The sequence below is a fragment of the Onychostruthus taczanowskii genome, unplaced genomic scaffold (genome assembly GCF_017590055.1).
Source record: "Onychostruthus taczanowskii isolate IOZ18803 unplaced genomic scaffold, ASM1759005v1 scaffold12, whole genome shotgun sequence".
Lineage (NCBI taxonomy): Eukaryota > Metazoa > Chordata > Aves > Passeriformes > Passeridae > Onychostruthus > Onychostruthus taczanowskii.
The window spans coordinates 5,397,042-5,415,744 of record NW_024498351.1 but is presented as its reverse complement, the minus strand read 5'-3'; the positions used below and the strand labels follow the sequence as shown (position 1 = coordinate 5,415,744).

The following is an 18,703-nucleotide window of genomic DNA, read 5'->3' as shown; positions in this document are numbered from 1 at the left end:
CTCCAAGTCAAGGACCTTTCAGTTTCCCATGCTCTGCAAGCAAGCAGGTGCACAGAGAGCTGGAAGGGAGCATGGCCAGGACAGCTGACCTGAACTGGCCAGAGGGATATTCCACACCAAACAGCATCATGCCCAGTATATAAATGGGGAGAGCTGGGAGTTGGCTCGGAGCTGCTGATCTCTGCTGCGGCACGGGCTGGGCATTGGTCAATGGGTGGAGGAACACTCTACAGGACATTCTACTTGTCCTTCTTGGGTTTTATTTCCCTCTTTTTTGTCGCCTCCCTTTTTTAATAATACCAACAACTACTACTTTGTAATAATTATTAAAGTGTTGTTATCTCAACTTGTGTGGTTTATTTTTTACCATTTTCCCAAATCTTCTCCCTATTACACTGGAGAGGAAGGAGGTGAGAGAGTGGCTGACTGGCACTTAATTGCCAGCTGGGAATAAACCCCGACAGGCCTTTTTCATGCCCAGCATGGGACTTAATGGGTTGAGATAACAACAGATCTAACTAGAATATGTTAGAACAAATTTCTTACAAGCATTCGTTGTATTAGTTTCACAGCCACTGGCCACAATGACTTATTTGCTCACCAAGTTGATGTGTTTGTTCCTTAAGTTCAATTATGTACCGCCTTACTTGCGGTGTGTGTTCTCTGTTAGGATGTTTATCACCCATGGAAACTGGGCTGAGATTATCAAGCTGTACTTTGAAACACTGGCTAATGATATGATATAATTACTGGTTGTGAAACCAACCTGGTATTTGCACTCAGCATTGCTGTCATCCCTGTACTTGGGAGTCATCTATCAGCAGCTATTGATAATTATACCTTTTACCTTTTCTCTTTGGAAACTCAGACCATGGAAGGGACACACTTCCCTTCCTCTCCCCCTTATCCTCCAAGCTAATTACAAAAGATCTTGAGAATTTTAAGTATCTTGGGATGCTCAAAGTAGCATATTCCTATCATTATGTCTTCACAGAATCAATTAGATTGGGAAAGACCTCTGAGATCATCGAGTCCAACCTATGATCCAACATCACTATGTCAACTAGACCTAAGTGCCACATCAAGTCGTTCTTTAAACGCCTCCAGGTATGGTGACTCCACCTCCTCTCAGATAGCTGTAGTGTGTTGATAAGGTCTCTGCTGAACCTCCTTTTCCCCAGACTAAACAACCACAGCTCTCTCAGCTGCTCCTTGTGAGACTTGTACTCCAGATCCTTCACTAGCTTTGCCAGCTTCTCTGGACATGCTCCAGCACCTCAAAGCCCCTCCTAAATTGAGGGGCCCAGAAATGGACACATGACTCAAGATGTGGCCTCCCCAGTGCTGAATACAGGGGGATGACCACTGACCTGGTCCTGCTGGCCACACTCTTGCTGATACAGGCCAGCACACCATTGGCCTTCCTGGCCACCTGGGCACACTGTTGATTCATGCCTTGTGAATGTGTTCCAGGTCTTGTTTAAAGTTTAAACAGCTATTTAAGACTAATTCTCAGAGATCAGCCCTGCAGAGAAAGACTTGGGAGTGATGTTTGATGGAAAACTCAACCTGTTGGTGTACGTTCGCAGCCCAGAAAGTCAACTGAATACTGAGCTGCATCAAAAGGAGTGTGGCCACTCAGTTTCAGGAGGTGATTCTCCCCCTCTACTCTGCTCTTGTGACAACTCACCTGGAGCATTGTGTACAGTGCTGGTGTCCCCAAAATATGAAGGACATGGACCTGTTGGAGCAAGTCCAGAGGAGACCATGAAGTTCATAGAAGGACTGGAGAACCTTCCCTACAAAGACAGACTGAGGGAGTTGGGGCTGTTCAGCCAGAAGAAGAGAAGACTGTGTGGAGACCTCACAGCAACCTACCAGTATCTGAAGGGGCCTACATGGAAGCTGGAGAGCAGCTCTTTGTCAAGAACTGTAGTGACAGGACAAGGGTAATGGGTGCAAATTGAAAAAGGGGAAATTTAGGTTAGATATTAGGAGGAAATTTTTCACTGTGAGGGTGGTGAGACACTGGAAGAAGATGCCCAGGGAATTAGGGATGCCCATCCCCGGAGCTGGTTAAGGAACAACCTGGTCTAGCAAGAGGTATCCCTGCCCATGGCAGTGAAAGTTGGGAATAGATGATCTTTAAGGTTTACTCCAATCCCTTAACATTCATCCTTGAGAAAATGCTGAAACCAGAAAAACCAGTAAAATATGTGGAAAAAGTATGCTGTCACCTTGGCAATTCCAGAGAGACACAGATCACTGCAATGTGCTGGCCCAGGCCTACCAAGCTCTCTTTGACACTATTCTTCTCAAGGGGAAAAGAAGGTCTCTGGATCTGATGACAAAACAAAAACCCTGAGCTACTGCAACCCCAGTGACAGGCATTGCAAAGGAATGAGAGGACTCACCCCCTCTAATTATCAATCACTCCTATACACAAGAAATGGACACAAAACTCAGCTTGTAAATGAGGATGAAGGAGGGTCACCACAAAAACAGGAGAAAGAGGCAGAAAAAGATACCTATCTTTAAATCAGATGTGAGATTTACAAAAATATTTCAACTGTCTTCCAGGTCAGCACATTATCATCTGGCTGCTATGAAGTAGCTATGATCACTTTCTAGGGAAGGGGGTATAGACAACTGTACTTGAAAAAGGGGTCTAGGTCCTCAGCCTCAGAACATGACTCCTGTTAAGTCTGAAGGAGAGGTATTCTTTCCAGGAAAATGCTTGTCACCAAGATAAGAGGACCACAATGAAGGGAGGTATCCAGTTCTTGAAAGAATTAGCCATGCTAGAAATTATTTATTATGAGCTGACTAATGTGCAGCTACCCACAGATCCACATGAAGCCCAGTTCCCGTGACCCACAGGACAGCAATTTGTGTGAAGGACATCACCACTGTATCCCAAGTGATTGGCAGCAATGTCCTGGAGAGACAAAGAGGCACCAGCCATGGATCAACTGGCTGAACACCACCAACAACATTGGGGGGGGGGAGGGGAATCTTGCTCCATAACATATATGGACCAGTATCTCAGCTTTGAACAGTAACCATCCTTTTGATCAAGAAGAAGGATGTAGAAAGTACACACAGAGCAGGCTACCCTTCAGTTTTACCTGTGGGACCACTGACAGGACATGCAGAATTGGGATGGAAGTGAATGGCATTTCATCTGTATTGGAGGACTCCCAGTATGAAAGATTCAGACCCAATCAGGTTAAACTTTCAGAACAAAGCAACATAAATTAACTTAGCTGCAGCAGTTATCAGTGCTCAGTTGTCAGCAAATGCAAAATAACTCTACTCAGCACTCTTTCTTATGATTGCCCTTAAAGAATAACTAATAGTGACTCTCCTTCAGTAGGTTTACTGCAATTTCTCCCTGTGTAAAAGTTTTAGGTTACCTTCAAAGCACACATGGAGAACAACTACTGTTTGAACTGTAAAATCACTGGTGATCTATAATAAAATCAGTACAATTGCATAAAAGCAGTGGAAACAACAAATAAGACATTGAATCCAAACTGTCACCCAGAAAGGTGTTACCTAACATAAAAGAACCCACTGTGGCAATGTTAACATAACTCATAATCTGCTTATGGAATTTTTTTAGTTTTAGGTCAAATGCTGACCTAGAGCAACTAGACTCTTTGTAACTGAACTTCTAATTTAGAAAATCAGTTAATTCATACCATACCCACTCTGTAACCTCTTACTGGACAATAGTTTTCAAAACACAGCTAGAATTTTGAATCAAGGACTTGAATCACACCACATTTTTACCCTCAATATTACTGCAGGACAACAGTGATAGGACACATTGCATTTTGTTGACAGCATAGCAGTGCCCCTATCAGATTAGTTACACAGAGCAAGGACTTTGATTTCCTGTATTGAAAAGAGTAAATGAGACACGGTTTTCTTTTCATGTTAAATTAGGTTACTGTTTAATCTCAACAGCATTTTACCAAGTCTGGAACACAGTGCTAATCAAGTAAGTTAATACTTACTGAATAATGAATTTCAACAACACATTGGTGGGCTGAACTTCCATAAAGATGGTAATTTCACACTAAACTTGGCAAAGACAAGCCATTTGTAAAAGATAAAGTGTAAGTGATGATAAAAGTAAGTACTTCAACTTTAGACAACAAAAAAAGGCGGGGGTTTCTTTGATGTTTTTCCACTGTGTCGAGTTTGTAATTACCTCAGATTTAAAAACTAAATGGTATCTTCTGCATGAAGTTGTGAAATTAAAATATTTTCTTTCAATGAAGAATACTAGTTAAAGAATAGGGTTTGGTTGTGCTAAGCACTGTATGAATGTTAAAGAATGAAAACAAAACAGTCCCTTTCTGATCAAGTTGTTTTGTCTGTTCCCCCTTGTCCACTTTTTCACTTGCTGCCTGTTCTCCCAAAGCTTCCCTGAGTCACCCTAAGCAGAAGCACAGCTGACCTGTGACCCATTAGGTCACAACACCTGTGGCCTAACACAGACCAACCTTTGGCCACTTCCAGCCTTTGGCCACTTTTTTGTCAGTGGATGGGTGAGAAGGCTTTTACTGAGTATTAGGATCCCTTGGCATGAGAGGGATGCAATAGTTACAAAGCTACTTGAAAAAGAAGGGCATCTATTCAGTTTTGTCTGCAGTTTCCAAAGGATAAATTCAGTATCTGATGGCACTCAGAAGAACAGAGACAGTGTTTGTAAATCCAAACACTTTATGGTTTCAGCAAAAGCAATTTCTTCAAGTTTATCCTGAAAACTTCGAACTAGACAGGGGTACATGTATCACAAAAAAGAAGTAGGCTCTAGATGAACATGTCATCTTACACTGTAGTGTCTCACCTAGGGCTGCCTAAACATCTGAACTGTAAATTCTTGGACTGAAAGAAACTATTGCTATGAACTGAACAGGGCCACAGAGACACAGGTTCCTCCATGATAGCACAACAGTAGCACAGGCTTTCATAATCTGACAGTTTTGTAATACAGGCAAGAACAGAAATCACTACTTCTATTTTTATAGACCTATTAGAAACCTGTTCAATCAGAGGAAATGCAATGATTTTAGTATTTATTTCCAGTAGTATACACAAAATACACCACTCCCCAAAAACTCAGATGATGTATCCAAGTTCACAAGAATAATGTTCCACTCTCTGAACACGCAACTGCCTACTCTTTAAAGAGACTCCATTAACCTCCAAAGAAGTCCACAATTTTCTTAAGCACTCTTTGTAAATGTAGTAAAAATAATTCAAACCTACAATTCCAGGAACCTGAAAAGACAAGCTCAGTTTTGATGCAAGATATTTCAAAATTCGCAGTAATTAAAATGGAAGGTTAGCAAGTTCAACTGTTGCAAAACATTCTGTGTGAGTAACATTAGTCTCTCAGGAAATATTTTTTAATCAAAGTCACCAGACCACTTTGCAGTTTTATTACTGAAAGTCACCAAAAAATGCCAGAATCAGCAGGATTTTTCAAATTACTTCCAAGAAAAGAGAACTCAGACTTTAAGCAGTAGGTCTTACCTGAACATTGCTTTTGGGATAATAGAAGAAAAATGGCTTCAAAACGGGAGACCTAGAGACACAAAACAACATGCATAAATGCATTTACCTATAAATTAATGAAACTTGCAGATCCTACACCTCTGGACTATTCATTCACCAAACACGTGGGAAGTCAAATCCATTCAACCATGACTAGCAACGGTTTTTCAACCAACTTGAGTGTAAAAACTCCTTAAATTCCATTATTAAGAATGTAAGATTTTGTTTTAAAAACTGAAGAAGATTTCACTGAGGGAAAGTAGCTAAAACAGCAAAAATATTTTCTTGACAAAGGATGTACTTCTTGACATTGAAGTCTACTACACTGTCAGTAGCCCTACACTGATACCTAGGCCAGCTACACAGGGCTACTGGAAATACTGGAAATACAGCCACAGGTTCTTCTCCCATCTTCATGTGCAGTATTTGCTAAATGACAGCAACATTTTAGATGAATAAGCATGAAAAGGTGAGGATACAAATCACCACAAGATTTTAGCAATATCTGGAAAGTAAATCAAGCCAAGTTTTTTTTTTTTTCCTAAATATACTCAATGTAGCTACATTCTGCTCAGTCATGAAATGTTTTCATGCTAAAATTTTGTGGGACGTTCTGGCATTTGACCTTACATTTCTAGGTGAAGTGAACTCGTACAAATGTAAATTTGATGGGCCCATATTCCAAACTACCAGCTACAAGAGAAAACTGGTCCAGAAATTTGCATGTATTTATGTGGTTGAGCTACCGTCTTGCCACAAAGTCACATTTCAAGTTTTCCGTACAGCTCATTAAGCAAAAGCATTGCTATGAGCTGATCAGAAACCTACATAACTCACATTTAATTCAATAAAGAATTTTACTATTTGCATGCATATCGTATAGCACTATTATCTTGTTATCAGTTATTAAGCACAGAGCGACACAGGAAGATTTAGTTGCTTCTGTGGTTGCTGTCCCAAGCTGGGGAAGCTTGTGCTGGTGACCAGTAGGAACATTTCCATCACACATTACAACAAGTTAATGGGCAGGAGTTAACTTACACTCTGGGGCGCCCTCCAACAATTCCAGTGAGGCCAGGGGCTAGAAAAGGAAATGAAATTCACAAAAGGATAGTTGGTTAAAGCCTTCTTCAAAACATCAGAGCTTGCAGCTTACCATAGCTTGCATTGATCCATTTTTAATAAATGCAGGGAAATCTCTAGAAAATTACATTCTCATAAATTAACAAAACTGAACATTTTATACAAGTTAAAAGGCAAAACATGTAACTGTGAATTTTAACAAAAAAAATTTAAATGTGCAAAGTGTGAACTAAATCTTTAGAATCTTCTTTCAAATACTTTGTATACGAATACCAGTGAGGTAATACATTTGATAGAAAAAGAACTTTGCCTTATTTTTTTTGTCATTCTTGTTTTATTTACTTTCAAAGAGAACAGAGAAACAATTCTGATGAACCATGGTTTCTGTTAGTATTTAATATGACTTTGCTTGTGTAGATTAACTGTTAAATTTGAATCACTCTCTCCAGCTTTTAAACTAACTTTGCTTTTAAGGTGTTGGGTACTGCAGATGCCATTCTCTGTGGTACAGAGGCAATTCAAGTGTTTAGGGCATTAGCACAAGCACAGATCTGTGCTAAGTCAGCACTGTATTATCAGGCTGCCATGCTCTACTATCATTAAACCCATCTGCCCAGTTCAATATTTCTGAAAGAAACAGTTCTGCTCTCCTCATCCTGAGCATAGCTTCTCACCCTTCTGTCTGGCATGCACAGCAGGAACACAAGATGCATCAGAGCTCCAAACAGTATTGCAGGGGAAAGAAACAGTAGAATGCATACATTACATTAACCTAGGAATTAATTAACAACTATGTTAAGCAGTCCCTTTAAAAGAAGTGCTGTGGAAAGCTGCCCAGATGGTATATTTGGCCAAATTAATTCTGGCTAAAAAGGGCTTCACACTCCTGCAGGTGTGAATGCCCTCAGTTAGTGCTCCAAGCAAACTGAAAGCCAGGTAACTGTGCTGTTGTGATACTAAAGCTCAGTGATGAGCTCTACTCCACAGAAGGCTGCTCTAGCTTGGATTCAGTGCCTTGTCAATGCGGACACGTATCAATGCCAGCACAGATTACACAGCCTTGCCATATCCATGCTCATCAGAAGCGACTTCCCCAAAAAAATCCCTGATGTTTTATAGTACACAGAAGAAAAAAACCTTCAAGAGAAACAGCATCACAAGTAAACAACCACCTCCCTGCTCACTATGTACTGCTAAAAAGAAATGTGGCGGTGGAGAGAAAACAAAAGAATCCCTTACGTAAGTATTACACAATTTTACATGATCCAGCGAGGTTGCAGCCCTATATATCTTACCTGTGCAATCATGCAAGCAGAACTGCCACTTAGCAACAAAATCAGCTGTAGAGATTTTATTGAATTATGTGCCTAGTTTGTTTATTTAGATTGCTGAGGAAGGAGGGTGGATATGGTAAGGTTTTTTGAAAATACAGGTCCATAAAGCTAGTTAAATTATCTGTGGATTGTCATATGGGTCACTTCCTGCTAGGGAGCTGAACTGCTCATTAAGGACACCAGATTTTGCTCCAACATCAATTTCAACTTCCTGAAAGCTTTTAAAGAAAGCTCTTAATTCACTTGCTTTCACACAAGGGATCTTGACTCCTACAAGAAAGTAGTTCTCAACATAGACAAGAAAACAATCCAAGTAAGAGCAACAATTGCTCACACCTCAAGGGCAGGATAACCTTCTTCAGTTGGTCTTTCAGAAGTCCAGGAGCACAAGATACTGCAACAGCCTATCTGTCTTTGGAGGTACTACAGCTATCCCTGCAACTGCAGAGCAAACCTCCACCAATATCCCAGGTGCAACACTATTAAGTTCTATGCTACGATTATTGTTTATGTAAATATAAATATGATGGACACAATTTTAAGTCCAATTTAATTTTTATCTATATGAAATTCCTAATTAGGCTTCAAGCAGAGAAGACAAAGCAAATCTTAAATTACTGATTGTAAGCCACAACCAGTTTGTTAATTCTGTAAAAAGCACAACAGCACTACACCTCACCTCAACCCAGGTCTCAGATTCCCATTACATTTCCCCAGTAAACCAAAAGAAGGCAATGGAAGGTGTAGTACAACCAAGTAATAGTGAACTTGTCACTGTGGTCAGACCTAATTCTGTTAATTAAATTATGATCTCCTTGGATCAACCACTGTCCCAAGAAAACTTCTTATAAAAACATCTCCTCATGCTGTAATTCATGTTGCATTGCTTGCTTGCATAGCTGTACAGATGCTCTCCCTCCTTTCTGGAAGGTTTATCTTTATCTACAATGACACAAACAATTTGTTGTACTTGTAGAGAGTATCAATCAGGCTGCAGTCTCAAATTGCTAAGATTCTCAGCTAAACTGAAACTCTTGATCTGCTTTCCCAGAAACTTCACATGACGACTTTTTGCCATCAGAGCTCCATTCCTTAGTGCCTCAAGGAAGACAAAAGTATTGTCACCTCTGCCACCACTGAACATCTCGAACAAATTGCTTCACTTCAAGCCAATGAAGTCACCACCACTCTCTGCCAGCTTCTGTGCCTCAGAATAGCATAAAACTGATGCACTGCAAAATAGAGTGCTTACCTTTAGATGGGAGACCTTCCTTTCAATGCATCTATATCCTGTTCATCTGTAGGTACAGTGTTTGTTTGGCGTCAAACTGAGTATCATGACACTTATTTTGATTCAAACATTTGATCCAAAAGCCTTCTATTCTCTCACAGTGGCTGGGGACCAAACCTAAGAACTGGAAATTCTCCAGGTGGTTGGGCATTTAAACCAATGAGTACTGGGGATTACACCACTGGGATTCCACTGTTTTTATTAACTCCCAAATATATTACATGGTTGGAAAAACTTCAGGCAGTAAGAATGATAAGTCTACTCCTTTTTAGGTGACTAAGTTCTGGTATGGGACCCTTCCTTCAGATTCTGTGTTTAAAGGTTTAAATATACACTGAACCTATGAAATAAATATATTATTAGTTAGAAAGTGCTTTTCTTTGATTAATCTGCACTATTCTTCATACAGTCCTATCCTGTCTTTTTATTTTATGACTCTTTTCTCTAGTTTAGTCCATGTCTTACTCATTTTCAGCCCAAGTATCTTACAAAAAACAAACCATCATCTGCGTATACACGTACGTATAATTAATTGTCAGGTTTTCTTCCTTTGTCCCTGTCCATGATTCTTTTGGCACATCTACAGACTCCAACATTTGGGTCCAATGGCAAATCTGAAGGATGGAGAGGAATCTCAAGAATACCAAAGCACACTAACACCCCATGACTGGAACTCCCCTGCGAGCAGAGATGTAGGAACAGATATCCATGTAAATAATACAAGGTGAAGCCCAATCAGGATACACTCCTTGCTAAAACAGCTTGACTATTTCTGGTTTCCCGTGTATGTTTTACCTCTCCAGCTGCCTCTTAATCTTTTTTATTTTCTCACCCTGTAAAACCCTGCTGTGGATGGACTTGCAAATATAAATTCCTCTAAAAATCACATACGTTGTGCTGGAAAAAAAAGCAGGATAAATTTAATGAGCAGAGGTAGCAGGCAAACTAAAAGAGTACTTGGGAAAACCAATGTTGCTCTCAGTTGGGGCAATTCAGGGGAACGGATCCACTGATAACGAGCCCCAATAAAACATGCATAAAATCAGCCCAAATAAGCACCTATTTCAATATGTAGAACCACCACGTTCTAATACATTATAATCTATGTCATATACACCACACCCTGTAAAATGCCCCACAGCAGAAAAAACCCTGGTTGGCACCTGCAATCAACCTACGAGATGCAAATTTCCAGCAAAACAAGCCTCGCTCATTCCTTCCAGCTCTCATTATACACCACTAGACTTACAGATGGTGGAAAAGCCAGATGTTTTGCCTCCTTATTATTCCCTCTATCCTATTCCAGTCCTGCTTGAATGTTCACACCCAATTTTGGATAATTACTTCTTATTCTTTTATCTACTTCTGTCAAAAAAAAAACCCTTCTGTACAATTCCATATATTTTTTAACCGAATAAACCATTATGCAATATACAAAGGATGCTAGACTGTATGAAGCATTTTGTAAAATGTTTTGGAGCAAAAAAGCATGAAAATGCTCCAACTACTTGAAATCTAAAAAGCTTTAAGGACTTTAATAAAACTTAAGTGCCTTTTTGAAGTTTCACAGAATTTCAAGTTACAGCAATGCCTCCTGCTGAACAGCTTTCAGCTTTTGATCCTTAAACTTCCAGTGATTGATTTAGCTCAACCAATAGGTTATTTATGTATTTACTGCATATTCTAAGAAATGAAACATGCTTTTATATATAAAACCAGACAAATAGTCCGCTTGCCAAGCATTATTTTTTAAATGATCACACTGGAGAAATCTGAAATCTCAGGTTTTATACTCAGTAGTTCTTACAACATGGTTGATCACGAGTATAAAATGCATACAACCTTTTTTTACAGGGGTCAATTGTATGTCCTTAATTATTCTATGTCCTCTGAAAACAGCAGATAGTTTATCTTCTGCAGTATTATTCTCAAAAAAACAGGGACTGCAGTAAACTGCTACAACAAGGACATTTCTAAAAGTATCTTCCAACACACTTAGGACATCAGTCAAAATATTTACATATACTCAAGCACTTTAAAATCTCAAGTTGTATTAACCAGCTGTCATCTTAGTGTCAAACTCCGGTCATTTTAATGTGAAATAAGGGTCAGCACATGATTTCAGCTATTAGTAAAACATTTCTTAGCTACTGAAGCCCCGTTAAACTATAAACGCCAGATTCCCACAGTAAGGCTTTTGTTGAGCCTCTTCTATACTGCATTTCACTCCGAATAAAGCATCTGGATTAAAGAAGACAACATAAAGACATTAAATCAACAGAAATTATTTAAATTCTAACTATTTGGCTGACTGGACTGTACATAATGAAGAGATTTTCACTGACTAATATAAACCAGGTCTGGGTTTGCTAGCTTTTAAGAAGTGAGGATGAACTTCAATGGGCTGAATGTTGCAGAACTGCACTGAACTCCCATAGGTTACTACAGATTTAAAAATCTGAGTCTAGTGTCTAGGATTCTCCACTGCCAGGCATAGGAATCTCACTTTACAGAACAGGAAAAAGCTGTGAAGATGCCACTATTAGGACCGAACCGTACAGAGAGATTGAAACTTATTATTTTTTCAGGAGACCAACATGCATAAAGCCAACCAAACTTGCTGCTTGCTGATAAAAAAAAATCTTGGCCATTATCAACTTTCAGACTATTGAGGACTAAACAGAATGAAATAATTTTATCAATTCAAAGGTTAAACACAAATATTAACTGCAAAAAAAAATTAAAAGATAGGATAAGGTGTGTCTGGCCTTTTTTTTTATAGTATGTATCCCTTTAAGTTCATCAGAACAGCATAATCCAAATGAAAACTGATTAAGCATTTGAACTTGTGAACTAAATACCACACTCAACAGAAGTTTACAGTAAATGTCTTCCATTCCAAACAAAAAATAAACAACAAATCGCTCTCCAACATGGCATGTCTATATACAGTAACTTCAAATTCTCTGGGCTTAAGCGTCTCATCTGCAGTGTTAATAATACTTAAAAACAATTCCTGTGAAAGTATGCTAATATGTCCTGCTGGGCCTTACAATGGGAATTTAAAAAGAATTAGGAAAAAAAGTCAGGGAATAACTATGAAAATCTCAGTCGTTCATTGCTGACGATGGAAGCTTCTTAAAAAATGCAACATCTCAAAATTCTCTCTTGCAGGTCTAACTCCTTGCACATACTGCAGAGCACAAACACAGGTTTCAGCCCATTTCAACATATACACAGCTTTCCTTCTTTTTATACAGAGGATGACAATTTCATAAGAAATTGGGAATTTCAGATCAGCACAATGCCTTTAGGTTGGCCTTCTACTAGTGTGGAGGGGAGGGGGGAGGAATCACAATTTAAGCACTCTTAAGTTGATCAGAAGCTATGCAATGCTCTCCTTTTATGAGGCTTGAGTTTTACTATCCTTGACATATACCAATTCCCCAAAATTTCATCATATCCAAAAGTCATATGCTGCAAAGAAGTTATTAAACACTGACATTAAGACCCTAAATTTGCTAAAAAGCCCATCTAACACTCAAGACCTAACATCCAGTTTTATGTCTCTGAAGTGAAGCATTATGAAGATCACTCCTCAACAAAATTACTATGATGTGGTTTTTAATTACAGGAAGGAAAAAAAGTTATTTTAATTTTATTGCTGCTCCCTGCGAAATGTGAAAAACCGCAACTGAAAACTCCCTCCGAAGTTTATCAGGCAAATAGGTAAAACATTTTGACTCAAGTGATTTCAAGTCAGCCTAAGTGAAAAACACCAAAAGTAGGCTTTTAGTACTGCTTATTAAAGAAATCAACACCTATTGTACACACAATTTGTAATTTTCATATTATGATATTGCCAAAATAAAACTACCAACCAACTCCAGCTGACAGCTCCACAAGTAGTGACTAGCAGGCTAAAACCACCTGATGAAACACCAGAAGTGACAGCACTTCTGGATTTCACAAAAGATGCAGCAGGAGCTCTTGTGACTCTCCACCCTTATTCTGAACCATCAAATCTTTTTTCTCAAACTCTCTTCTCCCCTACTCCCCATTCTTAAATTTTAGCCAGCTTGGTGCCCTTAAATATTGGTGGAGTTGCTTTTCAGCATTTCTTACAGGGAAAGCAAAACCTAGCACTCTTGATTACATTCTTTTGTGGTTATGCTTTCCTTCACTATCTCAGGAAACCATCTGTAAAGCAGACAATACTTTCCAATACTACTGGATGTTAGAAAGCTTAGCTGATCATCCTCACACGGCTTGCTAAAGGTTCTTGGATGAAAGGTGCTATATATGAAGATTATTATCTGTACAACTGCCTACACAGCACTTAAAAGTAACAAGCACCAAACTGCTACTGATGGGAAAGAAGAATATTAAAAACAGTACTCCTCATCCACTATATACAGCCAAAGCAGAAGAGAAAATATTTCCTTTTTTCTTTTTTCCTTTCTGTCCAGTACAGATTTAAAAGTGCACTTTGTTTTTTAAAGGTCACTCTTAAATGTCCAAAACTAACAGAACTAAGTGTTTCAGTTCAGGTGACATCACTCTGCAAGTCATCAAATTCTCCTTCCTCCCTGGTGTCCATTGTGAAAGATTTGTAATTTGTTCCTGCTTTTCCTCTGTTCTTCATTAAAAGGATATGCAGAAAAAGAAAGAAGGGTTATTTGCAATGACTCTCATAGTCACTATCACCTCCTCAAAGCGAACTAACAGGAGAGTTGGGAGGGATGTGACCAAGCTGGCCATCTCTGAAACACAGGACTTCACTGTTTAAAGGATTTTTATATGGAAAAGCCACTCATGCTTAAAATCTCACTTGGTGTGTATCCCCACAACTGCCACCATTTTGGCACAACAAAGCCACGTGTAGTTACATCACACAGATCCATGTGCAAAGCATAAAGCCACATTCGACAGGCGTGCTCTATCCATGCAAGAGACAGCAGCCACAGCTATTTTTATTCAACGTCCAGTGAGAAAAGGTGGTGCAACACAGTACAGAATGGGACCCCAGGTGCTCACTGCCCAGAGCACTTACACAGGGCACGCCAGGCTCAGGTTCTGGGCTCTCTGCCTGTGGACAGACTGACCCTCTGCCTGTGGACAGACTGACCCTATGGCACACTGCCACAGGGCACGCTCTGCCCCTCACTGAAGCTGTGACACTCTGGAGAACTGTAATCATTTGCAAAAATGTCCCAGTGAAATAGAGGGGAGGGAAAAAGCTCATGGAAAAGGGGGAGGGAAACAAACACCAGGTGCTGTTACTAGAGAATTCACCTAGGACAACAACAATCTCAACAGTCTTAGTTCTGGCTTGTGTTCCCAAGATCACTCTACCCATCCCTACAAGTCTTGTCTGTGGAGCTGCCCATTTTAAGACAATTAAGCATCAAGAATACCTTCTTCTGCTCTTCATAGCAAGGTCTGGAATTCTACACTACTGTCAGAAATTAAGCATCGTTAAGCTGATGCAGTTACTAGTACGCCACTAATTACTGTTTGGCAGTGTTGCAAAATTCCAAATCTCGCTGAAGAAAGAAAATTAAAAACATTGCTCTTAATCACTGCTTTAAACACATTCCACATCAACAAGTAGCTTACTAAGCATTCAGATCCCAAATCTGACCCTTCTCTGCTTACATAAGAATTTATGGGCACAGGTAATACAGGAATTTACCACACAACAGCAACTGAAAGAAGTGACTCTATGAAGCAGTCCCAGTATATCTTCCACAAATTAAAGAATGACTATGCACTTGGAAGCACGTCAGTAAACAGCCCTGATAGCCTTTGACAGTAGTCACTTATGTCACAGAGGCCAAAAACCTTCTTGCAGTCCTGTACCTGGCAAGGAAAAGTGCTGTTTATCACCAGATGCCTTGGATGATTCCAGAAATAGCCTCTTTCCCATTGCTGTTCATTAGCAGCAGCTCTAAGAATTGAAACAGATTTTTTTTTTCCTGAGAAAAACTTCTACAGGATGTTCTAGAAAGCTTTAACTGCTCCTTTAGGAAACAAACTCAGCACCCCAACTGTTATCCACACAGACTGCCTAGCCCTATTCCACATAGGAATGCATTTGTTTCATCTCTGAAAGCCCTGATAACAAGAACTGAAAGTCTGCCAGCCACCTCAAGGCACAGATGTTCACATGTTACAGTAACTCAATTTCAGTTCTACATATTTCACCCAACTCACACAGGGCAGATTTTTCACTTTTTCATTCTAGAAAGATAAGTGGTAAAAGGAAAAAACTGAACCCTTAATAAAACCAACACTTTCAGACTTCAAATGAGGTTTAAATACACAGCAATTGCTTTATAAAATAATCACAGATTAAGAATGCAGAGACAAGTACAGGTCCATTAGTTTTGGACCTTACAAATAAGCAATGATTTTTAAAATCCACACAGCTTTCTTTGTTTCAAAAATATGCTTTCTAGGGCATTGTCTAGGCATACATAAAATAAATGGTAAGAATACATTTTTACTTAGTCTGCTATGGAGAAACCACTGTGAAAAAGGAGAAACTACTTTAGTGATGATTCCCTAACTAGCTACAGAAATGAAAGTTTGGTCCAACTGAAAATACTATCCTTCATTCATAAGGAAAACTCCCAGTCTTTAGAAGCAACTTACATCTATGGAAAATGCTGACCTGTTGATCAGAACTGCAAAATTTTAAACTATTATCTCAGTAAGTATTTACAGGTAGTTCTACATTATCATATCTATACTGTAGAGACAAAAAAAAAAAAAAAAAAAAAGAAAAAAGGAGGACCATGCATTGACCTTGTCTCTATAAATACAACTTTAAAGAAAGCCCCAACCTGCATTAAACTGTTCTCTGCAAATACTGTAAAGACTACAACACAGAATGTGAGAATGTGCACACTTCTATACAACTTTTACCAACTGGAAAAAAATTAGTTCCTTAATTGCAAGGTAAAACCTAACTATTCCTCCATTAATCAGTATTTTAGATTTGCTATGGAACTTCAGAGCTTCAGATGAAGTCCATGGAATTTAATTTTGAAGATCTATGTAAATCCTAGATATAGTCTTCATTAAGGTATGCAGAAACCACGGCAAAATATCTAAGCTCTGGTCCTCAAATCAGGCTGTCAAAATTTAAATTAACTTAGAATGGATAATAGAAGTGGGATGAGTACTCATGATTTATGCACAAAACACAAGAGCGAGCTTAGAACCCAGACCGCTGTAGTGGTGACAGCTAAGGGACTTGGGAGTAGAAGAGAAAAAAATTTGCTCAAAATTATCACACAGTAGGTCGCCCCAGAGAATTCAGAGAAACTAATGATATTTACAAAAAACAAATGTGCTGGTTTTGGAACAACCATATGGCAAGTGATAGAAGCACAGATCATTTCACACTACATGACCATCAAGCAAATACTCAAAAATATACCCTCAAAACTAAGATGGACTTAAATTCCAGTGGTTTGATTTTATCTCACACATCAATGAAAAAATAAATCTTGCAATACATCACAAAATCAAATTCTGAGGATGGAATAATTTGAGGTTAGACTCAATACTGCAGGATGAGAATTTAAGGTGGGTACTTAATACCCGCTGTGAATTAAGATGCAGATTGTCAGCACCATCAATGCACTATTAAATTTTTTTAATTATACCTGAACGTTGTTATTACTTACACAAGCAGCTGTACATTAAACAGTTAGAAGTACAGTAGCATCAATAAAAATCCTTTGTGGCAACACCAGCTAATGAAGTATGAAGAGAACCTTCAAAACTCTCGGACTGCACATCTCTTCATAAGCTGCAGTGTTACAGGAGGACACTGAGGTATATTTTTGCCAGTTGAGTAGCATTCAGTGTTTATTGGCAGTGAAGTCTAATAGCATTACTAAGTTTTAGGAACATGGTAAAAAAGTAAATCATTGTTGCACATCAGTGCAGTCACAGGTAGGAAAACAGATGGATGAGGAAAAGGTAAAAAAAACAGTATGGAACAGTAGCAGCAAGGGAGGAATAAAGAATCTGAAAGGAATACAAAGGTAAACTTGGAGGATTTTCAGTTTATCATTCTGCTCATGTCTGTTGCACTTTTACACCAAGCTTACATACCTTTAAAAATTATTATTTCACTATGAACAACATAAGGAAGCTTAACACGACTAAGATTTTGGGTGCTAGTCATGCTCAGAGAATAAAAAGTAACTTCACAATTCTTAGAAGATTATATGAATAATTACCCATGCCAGTTCCAGCTGGTGCAATCTCTTTGGAGAAGACTTCTACAGCTTCTCTTTGTTTATGGTGTACAGCAAGCCAAATAACAGCTTCCCGAGGTCCCTGCTTCAAAAGGGTTGAAATTAGATTAGCTTAGATGCAGAACATTGGTTAAATTTACAGAAATGAAGAATAATTGTAGCTCAGTATTTGTGTTAAATCATTCGGTGACTTTCTATCCACCATCAATATAATTTGCTATTAGCTTTTCATTATCTTTATTTTGGAATACCATGGAATCAACTATTGGGTATTTCAAGTCTCTAGGGCACTGTGCCTGTTCTCCAGCATTCTCCAAGAATCAAGTACTGTAACTAGCAACACCAAATACTTGGCTTCACTGTCAGTGGAACTGGCAAACAAACTTTGCTCTTATTCTAAGAGCACTGAGAGTACTCTGGGGCCAAGTTAGAGCGCCAGGTTCACTTCTCTTAGCATCAAGAAGGAAGCAGATTTGTCCACAGAAAAGAATTCAAACCTAATCCTTGGGAGATAAATGTGAGAACAGAACTTGTAAAAACCACCATGTTTTCAGAGAGAAGAGCAGATGCTTCCTCTAAAGATAAACCAAATGTGCTCCCTACTCTTGTCAAAACACCTGTCCTTGCAGATGAAGCACTGTCTCTTATTTCAAATTTTACTTCTCCAAAAATTCTATTTTCAGCCACTGAAGGATCTACCATTGGAATCAATACACAAAAAATATACAGCCATACAACAAACCAAACAAATGCACAATTTTAACATTCAGTGTTCCTAAAGCTATCACAGGATTCATTAAATTACTAAAAATAATAACCAACCAGAAACATTCTTGCAAAAAAACACTCATGCATTAACATCTGCTTTCTGGTTCTAAACTGTACCATATAATCAACCGTCCATTTAAAGTTCCATGTTCACCTTCTTGCCTGCAAAGGCAAGATACAATGGTCTATGAAAATCAGCTGAATCCTGTTTTGAGTGGATGAACCCAGTATTAAAACTGGTATATACACAGGCTGAAGCAATTAATCTTACAGTATCAGAATTAAAACAAAAAAAACCCCAGCAAAACAAAGTCTGAACAATGTCCTGGAAATCAATTAACAGCAGAAAACTAACAGAACACATACAGCTTTTATGTAGC

General features: G+C 38.8%; 1 protein-coding gene across 3 annotated transcripts in view; it reads right to left on the bottom strand.

Annotated features, from left to right (window-relative positions):
- The window catches only part of LOC121331360, a 57,680-nt gene that overhangs the window by 14,877 nt on the left and 24,100 nt on the right, over positions 1–18,703 (bottom strand). For 2 of the 3 annotated variants that reach the window (XM_041395714.1, XM_041395716.1), the window contains exons 12-14: positions 17,538–17,640; positions 6,613–6,652; positions 5,551–5,602 (exon numbers count right to left, since the gene is read on the bottom strand). In XM_041395714.1, the coding sequence (XP_041251648.1) occupies positions 5,551–5,602; positions 6,613–6,652; positions 17,538–17,640 (195 nt within the window). The remainder of the gene's footprint in view (positions 1–5,550; positions 5,603–6,612; positions 6,653–17,537; positions 17,641–18,703) is intronic. The other variant, XM_041395715.1, reaches the window with a different exon arrangement.